General features: G+C 49.1%; 1 protein-coding gene across 4 annotated transcripts in view; it reads right to left on the bottom strand.

Moving 5' to 3' along the window:
- The window catches only part of Aff3 (ALF transcription elongation factor 3), a 480,967-nt gene that overhangs the window by 28,203 nt on the left and 435,359 nt on the right, over positions 1-17,405 (bottom strand). For all 4 annotated transcript variants that reach the window (XM_076557428.1, XM_076557429.1, XM_076557430.1 and 1 more), the window contains 4 exons: positions 16,831-17,023; positions 7,856-8,989; positions 4,312-4,436; positions 1,451-1,652 (listed from right to left, as the gene is read on the bottom strand). In XM_076557428.1, the coding sequence (XP_076413543.1) occupies positions 1,451-1,652; positions 4,312-4,436; positions 7,856-8,989; positions 16,831-17,023 (1,654 nt within the window). The remainder of the gene's footprint in view (positions 1-1,450; positions 1,653-4,311; positions 4,437-7,855; positions 8,990-16,830; positions 17,024-17,405) is intronic.

Below are 17,405 nucleotides of genomic sequence, written 5' to 3'. Positions count from 1 at the left end.
GCCAGGTCACCGTGAGCATGTTTGGCAGTGATTAGGGGTGTGATTATGGATGTATAGGATTCCCTGTTCCAGGCTCTCTCCCTAGCTGGGTTCACAGCTCACGGTGATGCAGAGGCAAATCTGCTGAGTGGTCACCACATCAGCTTAGTGCGGTGCCTGGCCTAGGAAAAGTACCTGCTCAGAGAGCATCTACTTGGTGAAGGAGCAAGTGAAATAAGCAAACGGTTCTGCTTCTCAGCACACCACAGATGACCACAATGTAAGGCTATGAAGGCAAAGAAGACTTCTGTTTGTTTTAAAACCTGAGTAGATAGCTTTTCATCCCATGTTTCTCTAGTGGAGTCTTTCTGAATTCTTCCTGCCTAAGACTGAAGATAATGCTTCTACATGTGGGTGCAGAGAAAGGCGTGCTTTGGAGATGTGCTAAGATGCAGGCTCCCACAGAGCCTTCCGCCATTTTTCTTGCATCTTAAATCCATGGGGAAAATGCCAAGTACTGGCCCCTGTCTAGGATCTTTCTCTGCATAGTCTTTTTTTTTTTTTTTTTTTTTTTTTTTCCAAGACAAGAGTTTCTCTCTGTAGTCCTGGCTGTCCTGGAACTAGCTCTGTAGACCAGGCTGGCCTTGAACTCAGAACTCAGAGATCTGCCTGCCTGTGCCTGGAGTGCTGGGATTAAAGGTGTGTGCCACCGCCTGGAGCATAGTCCTGTTCTTCTAGCCTCACAGAGCCCTGCTGGTTTTGACAGGCACAGTGATCTGGGTGAACTCAGGCAGAGCATCTGGAATTACAGAACACCCCAGGGAGATGCTGCTCTCCTAGGCCAGTGAGAGAATGTGGAGGAACTAAATGTCAGTGGTATCCAGAGGGGCTGGAATAAAGAAAGAGCTCAGAGAGATTAAGCAACTGGCCCAAGATCACATGGAAGCTAAAACACCTATACCCCAACCCAGGGGAATATCAGAACCACACTAGAATGGATGGGTAAAGGTGGAGTTAGAAACCTCCGACTTTGGCCATTCCACTGGTAGACAAGAGTGGGTTGAGAGGCCTGTAATGTTGGCATGGGTTTCAGCTCCAAATATAGTGATTCATGCATGGGTAGGACATTTTCCCAGCACGGAAATTGGCTGGTTTAAAACTCCCAATTTCCTTTGTCTGGGGATGGTGTTACTCTGGGGTCTGAAATAGTTCCAAGAGGCTTCATAAGCAGAAGGGGCTTGGAATTTCCACTGGGCAGGCTTCTTTCTTCATATTCCATTGGGAGAGAAGAGGAGGAGGAGGAGGAGGAGAAGGAGGACTTTTCCTCCATTAGATCTCCCTAGAAGATGCCTTCAGGGGTTCAGCATGGGACCTCCAGCATGAGTGTAAAGTGTGCTCAGCTAGGGACAGAGTGGTGGGCTAACCCAGACTTTCCCGCCAGTTTCCTTAGAAAAGCAGGGCATTGACAAACCGTGAGGTCTCCAGCATGTGGCTGCAGCTGGCTGTCAGCCTTAGGCTTTTTGTTGGTGGAGGCAGAAGTCAACATCCCATTGCCGTGAGGCCGGCTGGAAGAAGTCAGGTCCTCGCCGGAGTACTTGTGTTTACACGCGTCAGTGAGTGGCGAAGTGGGTGACCGGAGCATCTTCTCATTTTTGTTTATTGGTATTGCCAAGCTGAAAAGAGAAACGGAGTATCGCAGTCTGCCCGGGAAAAGAGGCCATGCTTCTCCCACGGCCAAACCTCCCATTTCAAACCTGCTGGCAGGAAGACGTCTCTTGGGAATTATTAGGGCAGAAGTGACTTTATGGCATGGGGATCACAGGGAACAACAAACACATCTCATGCATTGTCCCTTTACTCCATCAGGATACACAGTCACCTTGAGTTCCTGCCAACGCAAGCCTACGAGGACTAACAAGTCCACACTTTTGAATCTTTCATCTAGGTATCTACAAACTCCGAACGAACAAGCTTTTCCTTACAGGTGTGATAGACCTTGCCCCTTGGGAAGGTCTATCAACAGTCAACAACAGTAACCAAGCTCTCAGAGGGCACTGGCCAGTATCTGAGCTTGTAAGATACAGTCACAGAACGGCAGGGTGACTCCAAGGCCTGAAGCCCCCTACCAACAGCTGGGGTTTTGAATTCACCAGACACTGATCAGAATAAACACAGAACTGGTACCTGAAATCAGTTTCTGACCCTTAGCTCTTACATTTACCTTAAAGATTACTGTCTATTCTTAAACAGAATTTCTCCAACATCAACTATTAGAGAACAGGTTCACTTATATTAAAGTCCTACAGTGATGGCGATGCTTGTTGCTAGGGATCTATGTGTTTTGCATTAGGAAAAAGAATCATTTGTGGAGGACACGTTATCCTGAAATAGAGTCAACCACTGCTAACTAAAGAATCATGTCGAGTCACCTAATACAGTTTACAAACAACAGCTACAACAGAACAGGAAAACCAACGCAGATTTAGTTGTGACTCCTGGGGTTATGATGGGTTAATTGTATATGTTGGTTATCAGAGCAAACAAGCCATTAAAGTCACTTCAAAAAGCAATTTCCTTAGCTGGTGGTCCCAGTGGGAATCTCAAGCACTGGCCTCTAAAGCAAGCGGCGAAGTTTTTAACATCATGCAAATAGGTACATGTGGGGACAGACTATCTGGTTCCCAAAGTACTGAGTGACAGGTTAGAGACAGCTGTTCTGGACGAACCCAGAGCTCTGTCTACTGAAGGGAAGGATGCCGCTGTTAAGGCTAGACGTGAAAAGCCTAAACACAATCATTTCTTGACATCCGAGTGAAAGAAGACCTGCCTCTAAGTATTTTATTTTTACATCCTTTATGTGTGATGAAAAACACATGATGACATTAAATATAACCATGGGTATGTATGACTGTTGCTCCTTCATTCCTGCACGTTTACATTCTCTGCAGAGCCTCCCAGCGGGGCATCAGCTCCGTGTTCTCCCGCGGTGGTAAAGGCGGCAGCAGGATCACAGTTTCCGAGGTGCACAGACCACCTCTCCTGGAAAGAACTCTGTACACTGTCTATCACATGGTGCCATCACTGAGTGTCAGCAGAACAAGCAGACCTGGGGAGGCTCTGCCAGACAGTCGGGAGAGCAAGAGAGCTTTAATCTGAGGTCCACGAATTTGGGTGGCAAGAGAGTTCCTCTCATCTCTCACCGGGACGTTTCCTCCAGTTACAAGCAAGGGCAAGGCTGAGAAGGATGGTTAAGCTGGAGTCATCTTAGCAATACCCATGCTCGTGTCTCAGCAGAAACCACGGGTAGTTTCTTGTCATACTATGGTTGTTTCCGACACCCTTGAACTATGATTTGCGTTCACTGCTATGCAGCAGTTATGACTGTCACTAGATAGGAAGGTTATTTAACGCGCCGAGAAATGCACAAAGAACACGCTACACATTAAAGAGAACTATCCTGGGGGCAAGGCCCCTTCATCCCCATTTCCCTAGTCCTCGGGAATGCAGAGGACTGGGGAAGCCCTGGGGATCTGCTCCTTCCTGTGCAGGGTTTCAGCATCCTCCTCAAGGTGATCCCCGCAGCACTGTGGCCCTGTGTGCCTCTGCTCTCCAGGTGCCTCTTCGGCTTCCAGCGCCGCTCTCCATCTTTTCCCAACCTTTCAGTTTACATTTTTATGTGCTGCACAGAGCTATTCATCTCCCTTAAAAAACCCTGGGTGCACAGTCAGGGAGAGTGAGAAGCATCTCAGCAGAGGAAACGCGGGGTCTGTGCCGAGGTGCTTCTAAATGAAAAAGCCTCTGTGACGGATGCTGAGCTACTTGCTTTAATGAATGCCTGGGACCTTGGCTTGCTGGAGGACCATTTATCACAGAGGAAGGTGGTGTGTGGTGGCCCGGCGCTGCTCCTTCAGAGGAGTCACTGGGTGGCGGTTTGACCTTGGGAGCACAGATCCTTTCTAAGTTCACAACCTGCCTGCACCCAAGAGCTTAGGCGTAATCCTAGGTTCTTATGTGCTTAGCGGCGGCTATTAAAACAATTGGCTTGTAAGGGCTGGTGATCAAGTTTTGGGGGAAGAGACATCTTTGGGGAGTACAGAGCTCAGAGCTGCGTGTGCTTGGTCACTGGTCTCTGGTTACAGGTAAGGGCCTGAAGCAGCTATGGGAAACAGAGCACGAGGCTCACGTTAGCTATCATTGTAAGTCTTGGGTTAATTTGAGGGAAGCAGGCCTGCAGACTGAGATTAGAGCAACCACACAGCGTGTGACTTCAGATCCAGGGCCCCCTCCTGCTCACCTCTACCTTTGGGGGAGGGGGGGATGGGACAGGCTTACCTGTTGATGCTCATGTTACAGTGGCTCCCCGACAAGGCGTTATTAGTGGAGGCGGCCAGGCGTGAAGCGCCCTCCTTCTCCCCTTGGGCCTTCTTCATCTCCCTGGAGTCATCTTCGTTGTCGCACTGGGTGGTAATAAGCAGAAGCTAGTCAACTTTGGACTCTGAGGGGTGCCAGTGAGCTGCAGGGCACTGCCTGTCACACAGCAAGGCCTCTTGGGAGGTGTCCTCACCTACCTCCTCTAGAGAATGAGGCAACAGCAAAGCCCCTGGCATAGCTGTTATGGCACCCAGTGAACAAGGAGGCCATGTGTTGGGTTTAGTATGGACGACTCAGCAGAGGGAAAGACATCCTGTCATGATCAAAACTTGGATGATGAATGCTAAGTGTCCGGCTCTGCACAGCAGATGTGGTCTGACTTACACTGTAGCATCCTATCACTCACCTCTGCACTCTTAGTATCAGAAGAAAACCTACGAAGTGTGCTCTGTCCACGCTCACTGGAGCAGCAATGGTGAGAAACCCCAGCCTAGCCTCTTTTTTTTTTTTTTTTTTTTTTGGTTTTTCGAGACAGGGTTTCTCTGTGTAGCTTTGCGCCTTTCCTGGAGCTCACTTGGTAGCCCAGGCTGGCCTTGAACTCACAGAGATCCACCTGGCTCTGCCTCTCAAGTGCTGGGATTAAAGGCGTGCCTCTTTGAAAGAAAGGCTTTTAGCGAATGTCAAGCAGAGGCTGCTGCCTGGTGTCATTTACTTCTGGCTTGCAGTTTCCAGCCCCAAACATCTTCAGGGTCCTTTTGATAGGACAGGACTTGGGTTGGGTTCTTGCTGCACAAGTGTGTTTGACTCTACCGTGTCAGGGCACAGTGGAAATACACTCCCCAAAGGGCTACTCCTGGGGAGACAACAAGATCGTCTCCAGTGTGGGGTCCTCGGGGCTGTGTGGGGTGTTTTCTAGGAGAAATAAAGCAAGCGTCAAAGACAGAGGGAACCTGACTCTTTAGCTAGGATTCTGTCTCATAGCCTCTGCCAAGGGGGGGCGGTCCTTGAAGCTCACGTTGTTATAGAGGCCCCATGAAGGGTCCAAAGCAAACTCCAAGTCCTTGGATCTCAGTTAGGGAGCGTCAGCAGGGTGAGACCCAGCTGCGTCGGTCTGTGTAGGGAGTCTGATGAGTTATTTGCCCTTTCCAACCTTCCTGTGGAGAATGGGGGGCATAGGGGACTGCAATGTTCTCTACTGAATGGGAAGGCAGTTCCCCTGTTCTTGGCACACAGGCAATTGGTACAACTGGCCCTGCAAGGTAAAGGCACCTGCTGCTGAGCCGGACGACCCGAGTTCAATTCCCAGGACCCTGGTACAACTGGCCCTGCAAGGTAAAGGCACCTGCTGCTGAGCCGGACGACCTGAGTTCAATTCCCAGGACCCACATGGTGGAGGGAGAGAACTGATTGTCACAAGTTTGTCCTTTGGCTCTACACGTGCACTGTGGCACATGCATGAGTGTACACACACACACACACACACACACACACACACACACACACACACAAAACACTGAAAAAAGGCCTTTGTATATGTATCAAGGGAAGTAGCTGCCTTTGGTGGTCCTACTTTCCCAAGGTTCAAATTCTACTTTGTAGAAATAAGCTGTTCAGTGTTACTATGTGAAGAAACATATTCTGTGCCTTTATAGTAAATTTCCTTGCTGGTAATAAAGATGACTGTCACCAGGAAGAGACTATGCCTTTGACATATACCTTTCCAAAATGAGGACTATCTTCATCGTGGCCAGGTAAATTGTCTAATAAACATTACTTCCAGGTCACCTCATTTAGTGTATGCTTGTGTGCGTGCGCGCGTGCGTGTTTGTGTGTGTGTGTGTGTGTATGCACATGCATGCCTTGGTGCTCATGTGGGGGTCAGAGGACAACTTCTGGGAGTTTGCTTTCTCCTTCCATGGTGATCTGGGACTGAACTCAGGCCATCTGAATTGCACGGCCCAAGAGCTGACACTTGTTGAATCATTTTGCCCCTGCCCACAGCTATTAATCAAGGAATTGAAACAGCTGTAAAACCCCGACGTGCACTCTCTTTTTGTTGTTGTTGACAGAACAGATCGCCCTTTGGAAACTGGAAGATGGCTACACAAAACTCTGGCTGATGCATTCATTACTGAGCATGAGAAGCTGGGGCCCAGCAACTGCCTGGGTCCATTTCGACTGACATGAATCTTGGACAAGCCCCTTTAGGCTCTCCCAGCTTCGTTTCTCTCACCCTGAAAACGTGCACCACAAAATAAAGCTGTAAGGACTAAATGCTTGAACATGTATGAAGTATTCAACAGCATCCTTCTCAGGGACATTCGTATGCGGTGACGGCTGTCAGCAATGATGGCATTTCAAACCATCCACGTGTACCGCAACCTTTGGTTTGTCAATAACTGCTTTGGCTTTGTGGTCCAGATTAGTGTGTGCGTGTGTGTGTGTGTGTGTGTGTGTGTGTGTGTGTGTATGCACGTGGAGGCCAGAGTTTGACTTCAGGTGCTATCCATCTTGTTTTAGGAAACAAGACCTTTTTACTGGGAACTAGGGCACTGGACAGCGTCCCAGGGGCCTGCCTGTCCCCACCTCTCTAGCACTGGGATTATAAGCATGAACCTCCCTGCTTTTTACAGGGGCCCTGGGGAATCAAACTTGGGCCCGTCAGTGTGCTTGGCAAGCGCTTTACCAATGGAGCCATCTCATCAACCCTCCAAACGAGTTTTGAATGGAAGGGAGTGTTAAAAGTCCTCACATTTGGCTGGATGAAGGAAGGATTCCCCAATGTGGAGACCTTCAAAATTGGCTGTCTACCCCTCCCCCTCAAGTGCAAAGAGAGATAAGACTGTCCTTGGGTCCCTGCAGAGGCTGCCCCGGCTCTCCCACTCTAGAGACGCCTCTGTCAATCCACGCCTCACCCGTCCAGCCTATTCATTCCTCAAGTGCCGTTCTGCCCGAAGACTGTTGTGTCTACAAACATCCTTCCTCCTCGGGCTGTGACCCCCAGCCCTCCTCTACCATGAGGCTCTTCCTCAGCACTACCGGAAGCACGGACAGCCAGCTCTGAGGCCACTGGCTGATGACCTCAAGGACACTGGACTTCATCTCCCACTTCAGTCACACAGCCTTAAATGCTATGAGGCCTTTGGTGGATGAGGGACCCCACTATCAACATTATCCTGTCCATCTCAGCAAAGAATGGGGTTCGCCATATGTTCAGTCTCCCTGTGCCTGACCTTCAGCCTGTATCATAACAGTAAATGCTTCCTGTATAATGAGTTCTTCAGGCCCGGGGCAGGGCTTAAGTACCCACAACTATATGGATATAATGGCAGTACTTCCATACATCACTATATATGCCTATCAGTTACTTATGCAATTGTTGGAGGATACGCAGGGCAGCCACCTGCGGCCCTGGCCAGCAGCTTGTCTACGGTCTACCCCTCCCCCCTCAAGTGCAAAGAGAGATAAGACTGCTCCTCCCAAGGCCTCCCAACTCTAGGCCTACCTTGCGTTTCCTCTTGGATTTTGGCAAAGTCTTTTCAGCGGGTGTGTCTAACGCATGGCTGGCTGGGGCACTATCAGTGTCCTTGGCTGCAGGAGCACTCAAGATCCCAGGCTCCTGGGACAGGTGTTCCGGGATCCGGGACAGGAGGGTCAGGTCAATTTTGACCCAGAGAGACCTGACCTCATCACTGTCCTTGAGCGGAGAGAGCAGTTCATTGCGGCCAAAGGGAACCAGCGTGTAGAACTGTTCTTCTAGCTCCTTGGCAATGTCACTGGTGGTCCTGGCGTTGATGGAGCCCACAGGGGCCCGGGAGGTACTGCTGCTGTTGATGCTGCTGCTGCTGCTGCTGGCGGCCTCAGCCTTCAGCCGCGGCTCGTTCCCAGTGGTGGTCTGAGCCTTGGACAGGACGTACTCCTCTTGCTCCGACTCCAGGTCCGAGTCCGAGGAGGAAGAGGAAGAGGAAGATTCCGTCTCAATAAACTCCTTGGATTTGGGGACGATTCTGCTCAGCCCCCGCGTGCGCCTTTTCTCACAGGTCACCGAGGAGCGCAGCTCCTTGCGGTGGCTGGTCCGGCTGTTGCTGCAGGGCCTGGTTTTGGGAGGCTCTGGGGGTCCCACCACGCTAGACCCCAGCGTGTCTGTGGCCACGGGCTCCTCTGGCCGGTGGCAGTTGGCACTGTCCCCAGCTGAGGTTCTCTCGGTGCGCCGGGTGGGCTTCTTGCCCGCTGATCTCCGGGTGGGCGCGGGTGCGCTCTCCGTGGGTGCGCTGGGCACTGGAGGTGGCGGGGCGGCTGCGGCCACAGCCACCACGGCGGCGGCGGCGGCGGCGGCAGCGGCGGCGGCGGGCGGGGACTTTTGCTTCACACTTTTGCTGCCAGGGGCCTTGTTTGCCGTCCTAGGCCGCTGCTGCTGCTCCTCCTTGCAGGCAGTCTTGAGGTCCTTGTCTCTCAGGCTGGCTTGGCAGATCTCAGGAAGTTTCCCGCAGTCCTGTCCTTCATCTTTCACCGGCGGCGTGTAGTATTGATTCCTTTCAGGGCCGTGACTTTCATTTTGGATCAGAATAGGCGGCTTGTGAGGATTAACTTTGTTTAGCCATTTATCCAGCTGCCACTTGTTAGAGGACGCAGGTTCGGCCTGAAAACAGAAAGCCCGGGACAAAACAAAACAGCTTTTACAGTAGGCTCACTTAAAAGGGGGCCCTGGCTGCTTTGATCTTGACATTCTCTACAACTGAACGGTCTGGCAACAAACGGGAATATGAAGACCAGGTCTATGGGGCAGCCCTCGGCTGGTACAGAGGATGCCCAGCGGCCAGCTGCAGTTTCAAGTCCACTTTAATCAAACAACAGGACAGCACTGCCCATCCCTAGAACTTCTGGGTATTAAACAGTTAGTTATGTGTATGCAGATGTATCATTCCACACATATTTGTACAGATACACCTATTTTTGAGATTAAATTTGAGATTCTGTGAATTTAACTGTGAATATAACTGGGAGGCCCTGAGCATTAAAAACTCTTTTTTTTGACTTGTCACCTTTGGGAAAACCTGTGAACCCAGAACCAACGCCCCCATCAGAATGTAATTATATGGAGAAGTCAAGCAGGCCACAGGTGTAAGACGAAAGCAGTGTCATTGGGAGGGTAGCTCACTGGCAGCAGAGAACACCCTTTTCAAATGGACCCGGCGTGCCCTGGATGCCTTGGCAGTCCGAGGGAGTCCCCCCTCAGCCTGATTCTGCCACGGTCTGCTAGAAATGTCTGGACACAGATGCCTTCAGCCACCGTTCCAGGAGGCCGTTTCGCTAACTTAGAGCAAACCATGGGAGTCACAGTTTTTAAACTCTGACCTACAGATCAGCTCATGTGGAGGGTGCAAGGAATGTTCCGAAACAGAACAGGAAGGGCTGTGTTGATCTCTCCCCCTCCTCCCAAAGAGGTCTGTAGTTCTGAGTTGAGTCTGTAAGGATTTATGTTCCAAACAGGTTAAAAATTATGATTTCACAGAGACTGCTGATTTCTAGTAAAAGCTCACTTATGTAACACTAGGATTTAATAAAATAAATAGAAAAGATGTCATTTGAGAGGCATGGAACTTCACCCAGAACATTTCCAATTTGTGACTGTGGATGACACAGGGCAAACATTTGAAGAATCAGAGTCATTATTTTCTTTCTGTGTGTTCTCTTCCCTCTGAATCCATGGCGCCCACTGCTTCAGGGGCCAGACACTAGCCTAGCCCAGCGGTTCCCAACCTTCCCAGTGCTGGGACCCTTTTATACAGTTCCTCATGCTGTGGTGACCTCAAGCCATAATGTTATTTTCGTTGTTACTTCTTAACTGTAATTCGGTTACTGTTATGAATTGTAAGGCAAATATCTGTGTTTTCTAATGGTCTTAAGTGACCCCTGTGAAAGGGTCATTCGACCCCAAAGGGGTCGTGACCCACAGGTTGAGAACGGATGGCCTAGAACAAGACTATCTATCTGAGTCAGGTCTATCATTTACCCATCTATCTACCTACTCATCATTTATCTCTCCTATCATTCTATCTATCTATCTATCTATCTATCTATCTATCTATCTATCTATCTATCTATCTATCTATCTATCATCTGTCCATCCACCCACCTATCTACCTACGTATCTATGTATCTATCCATCCATCTACTTACCTATCATTCTATCTGGCTGTCTATCTATCATCTATCTATCCATCCACCCACTTATCTACCTACCTATGTATCTATCCATCCATCTACTTACCTATCATTCTATCATCTATCTATCTATCTATCTATCTATCTATCTATCTATCTATCATCTATCTATCTATCCATCTACTTACCTATCATTCTATCATCTATCTATCTATCTATCTATCCATCCATCTATCCATCTGATTGTCTATCTATCTATCATCTATCTAGCTATCTATCTGATTGTCTATCATCTATCAATCTATCCATCCATCTACTTACCTATCATCTATATATCTATTATCTATCTATCCATCCATCCATCCATCTACTTACCTATCATCTGTCCATCTATCATCTATCTACCTACCTACCTACCTATCTATGTATCTATTCATTCATCTACTTACCCATCCATCCATCCATCCATCCGTCCATCCATCCACCCATCCATCATCCATCTACTTATCTACCTATCATTTACCTATCATTGGGATGGAATGCTGGGCCTCATACATGCTAGGCAAACAATGGCACCCCTGATCTCCACTTCTAGCCTCTTAGCTTTGTGTTTCAAACTTGTCGGTCATGAACCCAGAGGTAGAATCAGTCAGGTTCTTTTATGTGAGAGAAAAAAGTCTGTAATATAAGAAATTCTAAGACCCTCCTTGGCATATCCAGATTTATTTTCCAACGATGAGGTGCATATTGAGAGCAGAGGTTGGGGCTCTGAGTGGGCCAGGAGAGGGCTGTGTCTGAGACACTAGGTTGCTAGACTGGCCTGCAGCAGTTGAGGGCATACACAGCTCAGGGAGATGAGAAGCCTCTGACACCATCAGGGGGTGGAGCCAGCAGGAACTGGCCACCTCCTCGAATGGTGTCCACCAATCACAGCTGTGCTGGGGAGCAGGGACATCCTGCTGGTCACTCTTAATAGATGAGATCAGCTGAGTCTCTTTTATTCCAAATGCTTAGGGGCAGGACTTCTTCAGACTTTATGTTATTTTTGGATTTGGGACTATTTGTATATAATTATGAAATCATTTAGAGATGGAAGCCAAGTCTAAATGTAAAAGTCATTAAACTACATACATATCTGATGGTGTGTGTGAGTGTGTGTGTGATGTGTATACATGCCTGAGTGTGTTTCGGTACCCACCACAGCATGCACGTGGAGGTCAGAGACAACCTCAGGTATCAGTACTCATCTTCTACCTTGTTGGAGGCAGGGTATCTATTGTCTGCTGCTGCCCATGGCTAGCGGGCTAGCCAGATTCCTTCTATGGATTTTCCTGTGTCTGCTTCCCATGTCTCTACAGAAGGCCTAGGATTTCAGACATGAGCTACCATGCCTGGCTTTATGGGGTTCTCAGCTCCTCAGCCTTGTGCAGCAAGCACTTAGAGTTATCTCCCAGGCTCTTGATGGCAATTTTGTACAGCTTTTAAGGTAGCTTTGTACATGGAACAAAGTGTCCTGGTATAGAGTTTTCCACCTGTGGCCTCACGGCAGCACTCAGTAGATTGCAGATTTTAGTGCATTTGGATTAGGGGTACTCAAGCTGTTATCTTCTGGTTCCCTCTGAGTGTTACATGCGACTTTCTGCTTTTTTGTGGCTTCTCCAGAGAAAGGGAAGAAGAGAAGCCTGAAGAGGATGCCTGGCTTAGACCGCAATGGCGGCAAGTGGGAAGATCAGGGACACAGAACAGCTTCTTTCCAAGGGGGCTCCTTGGAAATAGCTGAAAGCTATTTTTAGCTTCTTTTTGAGACAGAATCTGGCTGGTCTTGAACTTAGTAAGCAGCCTTGAATGGCCTTGAACTTCTGACGCCCCTTTCTTCCACCTCCCAAGGGCTGAGATTACAAGTGTGAACTACCACACTGGATTTATATAACCCTGGGGATTGAGCTCAGGGCCTCATAGATGCTAGGCTATCGGCCTACCAATTGCACTGCGGCTCCAGCCCCCTGAAAGCTAATTTGATGACAACCATCCATGGGTTCTGAGTCTGTCTCCTCTAAATGCTGTGGGTGATGCTTCAGCGTCCCCAAGGGAGCGGTGTGCGGAAGCAGAGTGGCCTTGAAGAACAAATTTGTGTAGCAGAGAGGGCTCAATCCCTAGACGGAGCCCAGAACTCATGCTACCCGTCGCTGTTTGACACCAGGCCCCCCATCCACCGCCGGCTTCCACAGCTCTTGTGTGCGACAACACAGGAGTCTGTTTGTAGCCTAAACACAGCTGCATGTGGGGAGAGTCGCACTGGAACTTCGGAGTGGGACCATTAATGGCGGACTGTAGAATTTCATACACTTAGGATAGGCCCATTGCCAGATGTACTCTGGGGTCATTTTTTTCCTCCTTGTACTTCACAGCTGAATGAATCAGTCTGAAGTATCATTTTCAACACATCACTAAATCACATTCCCTTTCTCAAGGGTCTACAATAACCTCCTATTGCCTCTTAGACAAAATCCAAATTCCCAGACTGGCATTCAAGAGCCATCATCTTGGAATCATTTATCATTGCTGGAGCACCTACAATATGCCTCCCACTTTGCATACATCACCCAATTTAATCTTTCCAGATAAGAAATGCGGTCTCTAATTTGTAGATGAGGCTCAGAAAGGCTAAGTGATACACCATGGCTGCACGGTTCCCAGGCTCTGCCAGGTGTACAGAGAGGGTTCTCTGCACTAGCTGCCTTTCCTCCCTCATGAACGGGATCTCATTCTTTTGAGAAATGTCAGTCCCGAACCTAAAATGAGAGCTTTGTATATGCTTTCCAGAGTCTTGGCAGACAATGTCTGCGGGCCTCTACTGTACCCAACAGCACAGTCTTTTGGTGTTTGTTTCATGGGCATATAACGGGTAGCCTCAACGTGGTCCACACATCTTTCAGGCAAGGGCCAGTTCTTTTTTATTGTCTCCCAACAGTCATGCCAGGGCTGGAAGCTTGATGGCTATGCCTCTGCTCTCAACGAAAGAACTATTATTCCATCTCCATCCTTTGTTCCTCATGGGAGGGAGAGTGCTGTAGCTGCCATAGTGGAGGGGGGTGGGGCGCTGTGGTCATGAAAGCTCAAAAGACATTTACGTGATCATATGGAGGGAAAACCTGAGACTTCGGATTCCAGCCCACCACCATGCCCTGGGGATACCCAAATCCTGAGGTTACCATCTTCTGCCCAAGGTTTGTATTTGTTTCCTGGCAGCTCACTGTGTTCTCTGTATGACCAGAGCTCTCTTCCCTGATTAGTCTTCTGTCTGCTTCACACACAAACTCTCCACCAACACCCCCACTTCATCCTTGACAGCACACGCTGCCCCGTGACCCCGAGGTGCCTGATTCAGATCCACTAGGGAATGGCCACAGTGGAAAATGCAGCTTACAAGAGCAAGAGCTAGCGTCGGGAGGTATCCAATATCAACACACAAAGTTCACCTGCTTCATCCAAGAACTCCTATGATGTGACCAGGGTCTTTCTGTAGGGACTCTGGCAACCCTGGGCCAGGAAACCCTGTGTACTGTCAGTGTGGAAGCTGCATGGAAAGGCAGCCCTGAGTCGCACTGGCATGAGAGAGCATATACCCAATACCAGGAAAACCCATGAGAGAAAGCCCAAGAGACAGAAATGAGGCTGAGAACAACAGTCTCAGCATAGGCCAACCCAGAGGGGATTCACAGCTATGTACATGTGGACAGAGGCTTTTCTGTGCCAGCTCTCCAAAACCTGGCCTGGCCATGGTGGGGCAATTCATATATGATGAAGTGGCTTTCAGCCATCCTATCCATACAGAATGGTTTGTAGGAGTCTCGGTTTGTAGGGGCACTGGGAGAAGCTCTGGCATAGTGGAGGGAGAATCTAAGGACATCAGAACACGAGTTCTTCCTCTTCCTCTGCTCCTGTGAAAGGATGGTCTGGAGGAGAAGTGGGGGCCAAGGCTATTTGTTCAAGGCGGTGGACTTAGGAGATGGCCTATCATGTGAGGCTTGTAATACAGGGCTCCGTGCTGTCTGCCAGGCAGTCTAGGCCAGCCACCTCCAAGAGAAGCTGGGTCTTGCTGCTACCTAGCACTGCGAGGTTCATCTACTACAAACCGTTCGTTCCTACAGGCTCTGTGTCTGTGTTAACCTCAGGGGGAAAAAAGGCTAAAAATCTGACTCCTATCCCAACAAGTACATGCATCATCCCTTGCCAGCAGAAAGGAACTCTGGGTAGTGTGGTTAAGGCATCACTCAGCTTCTGCCTTCCCTCCATACAGAAGGAAGTGGAAATCCCATCTGCTCTCTAAGAACTTAAACATCCGAGGTCCCTCCTCGTTAGCCAGGAACTTCTGAGATTCTCAGAAAGAAGCGACAAGAGCCTCCCTCCATCCACTGCCCAGAATCCCGGGCTCGATGATGCTTTTACAAAGGGCGGTACTGCTCTCAAGCAGAACTCTCGGCAACTCGGGAGCCCTGGATTCTTGTTTCGGTGTGAAAATAAGACTCATCACTGTGATCGTAACCGACATCACCAAGCGACACCTGGACAGGAGGCACATCAGAGAGCCTGCCTCTTTCAGTTCACCCTCACCCTGGCTCTTGCACTGGCCTGGGATGCAGTCCCTTTCCTTCACCTTCCCTATATCCCTTTTCTTTCCTTTTTCCTGTCTGGTAATAGAGATTGAAGCCGGGGCTTTGTGCATGCTAGTCAAGTACTCAAGCACTGGCTATAACCCTAGCTCTGTCATGCTTTATAATTCAACAGCCTGGGTTTTTTTTTTTTTTCAACAAATTATAGTGCTAGATGGACACAAATAAAACTCAGTTATCTCCTGTATTTTATTCTCTTTTAATTCCTGTGTTTTTCTATTTCAAATAACTCCCGTTGGAATGTTAGCTCCGGGCAGACAGGACATTTTCTGTCATGTAAACTGTTATATTCCCAAGCGAGCCAAGCACTATGGCTGATGATCAACACATATTGATTGAATTAATACTGAATGAATGAATGAATGAATGAATGAAATGAGGATGGGATAGTGGCTTAGTTTCTGGGAAGAGTCAGGGTAAAATAAGTAGGTTCGTGTTGCTATCGCTAGAGGTAGATACAGAGACACCCAGACAGCTGGGCAGACAGGCAGGAACTCTGTGGAAAAGAGAGCAGGCACCGGACAGAAGACATATTTTAGGATGAACGGACGGACGGAGAGCTTTGCCACAATGCAGAAAGGTGCTGGAGAGCAAAGAAGGATTGTGGGGACATAAAACAAAAGCTTTCACGGGTGTGAGGAGCGCTCTGTGAACTTGGAAAGGGAACAGAACTCTTTCCGGGTGTGGCCCAGGTACGACACCTGTGTGCATGCCTTACAAGGTGCTCCCTTTCCACAGCTGGACTTTTCATGAGTGCGTTGGCCTTCACGTCCCGGAACCTGTTTAGGATCTTGGCCCCTCAGATGGCACAGAGGATAGTTAGCAAAGCCTTTACCCCACAATCCACAGTGATGTCAACTGTTTACATTCTCAAGAAGAAAACAGTTTTATTCATTATTTAGAAACCAAAGCCTGCCCTATTGGCTCCACAGGCCTGAGGACCTGGTTCTCGGCCCTCACCCAAGAATCTCTGGGCTCTGAATTACTGTTTAATTTCCCCCTTTCCACTGAAAGTAGAAACAGCAATGTTTTTTATTGGTACCTTATAATGTTTTTATACGAGGCACCTAAATCTTCCCCTTAGATACCGATCACAGCTGTAAAAGGTTTCATTATTATTTGTAGGTGGATGCTAATTTTCCCCTTTATATTTTCACAAAGAAAACACAGTAAGGGAGGTTTTATTAATATTTATAGCCCTTGTTCTTCTGATCCGTGACAAACGGCAGAAAGGTAGGATTCTAAGCATGCCCGATGCATAAAACTCTCTGGCCTGTGATTTATGGGTGGTCACACTTCCCAAGCGACAAACTTCTCTGCCTGGTTATTGCCTGGGATGACCCTGAGGGGGAGACCCCAGCCATGGGTTATTTCCTGTCAGTGATGTTTATAGCATATGTGGAAATTTCTGGAAGCCCAACAGAGATTTTTTTTTTTAGACAATAAAAGCTGATGCTCTGTATTTGAAAGGAAGCAGTGTCATCAGGAGACAGAGAGGAGGGGACCCAGCGGGGAACAGAGCAGAGCCCCACAGCCCGTCAGCTTGTTCCAGGCTGGGGGACAGCAGGAAGGTGGGTAGGCAGGCAGGAGGAAAGCCAGGGCTGGGGACTTGCTGGCCTTGGAGCCCGCAGCGGCTGCCTACCTCGGGGCTGGAGCAGTGTGGAGGTTTGCTGCTCTCGCTCTCGCTGGAGCTGCTCTCGGTCTCCGAGTCGGATCCGGAGCTGCTGTCCGAGTCGCTGGAAGAGCTGCTGCTGCTGCCGCTGCCGCCGCTGCCGCTGCTGCTGCCCTTGCTGGATGGCACGGAACCTCTGCAGTTGGCCTGCTGGACCACGGAGCTGCCAGGCCACCGGGCCCCCCAGGAAGGAAAGGGAAAGAAAGCCAAATGAGCAAACAGGAAACACCAGCAGGCCGCCATCCTGGCGAAGGCAAGGGGAGGCACAGACTACACACATCTGTCAACCAGGACCTGGACTCATTAGGGCAAACCATCAAGGCCCAAAGCAGTCAAAACCAGACAACATCAGACCCAGAAATAAACTCAGAATGAACAGTCCCTTTGGTCGCTGGGCACTGGTTAGATGTGTGGCTACTTCAGAAGAAGGTGGTATGCCAGCCCTGCACTTAGTTCAATGTTGCTGCTGTTCTGAGAATTTTTTTTTCCAAATGCATCTCTGATTCTAAACACCTACAAAAATTCAAGAAAACCCCCAAACCTCA

The sequence above is a fragment of the Peromyscus maniculatus genome, chromosome 21 (assembly GCF_049852395.1).
Source record: "Peromyscus maniculatus bairdii isolate BWxNUB_F1_BW_parent chromosome 21, HU_Pman_BW_mat_3.1, whole genome shotgun sequence".
Lineage (NCBI taxonomy): Eukaryota > Metazoa > Chordata > Mammalia > Rodentia > Cricetidae > Peromyscus > Peromyscus maniculatus.
The sequence above is the reverse complement of the archived record's forward strand: the minus strand, read 5'-3'. Positions and strand labels throughout refer to the sequence as shown.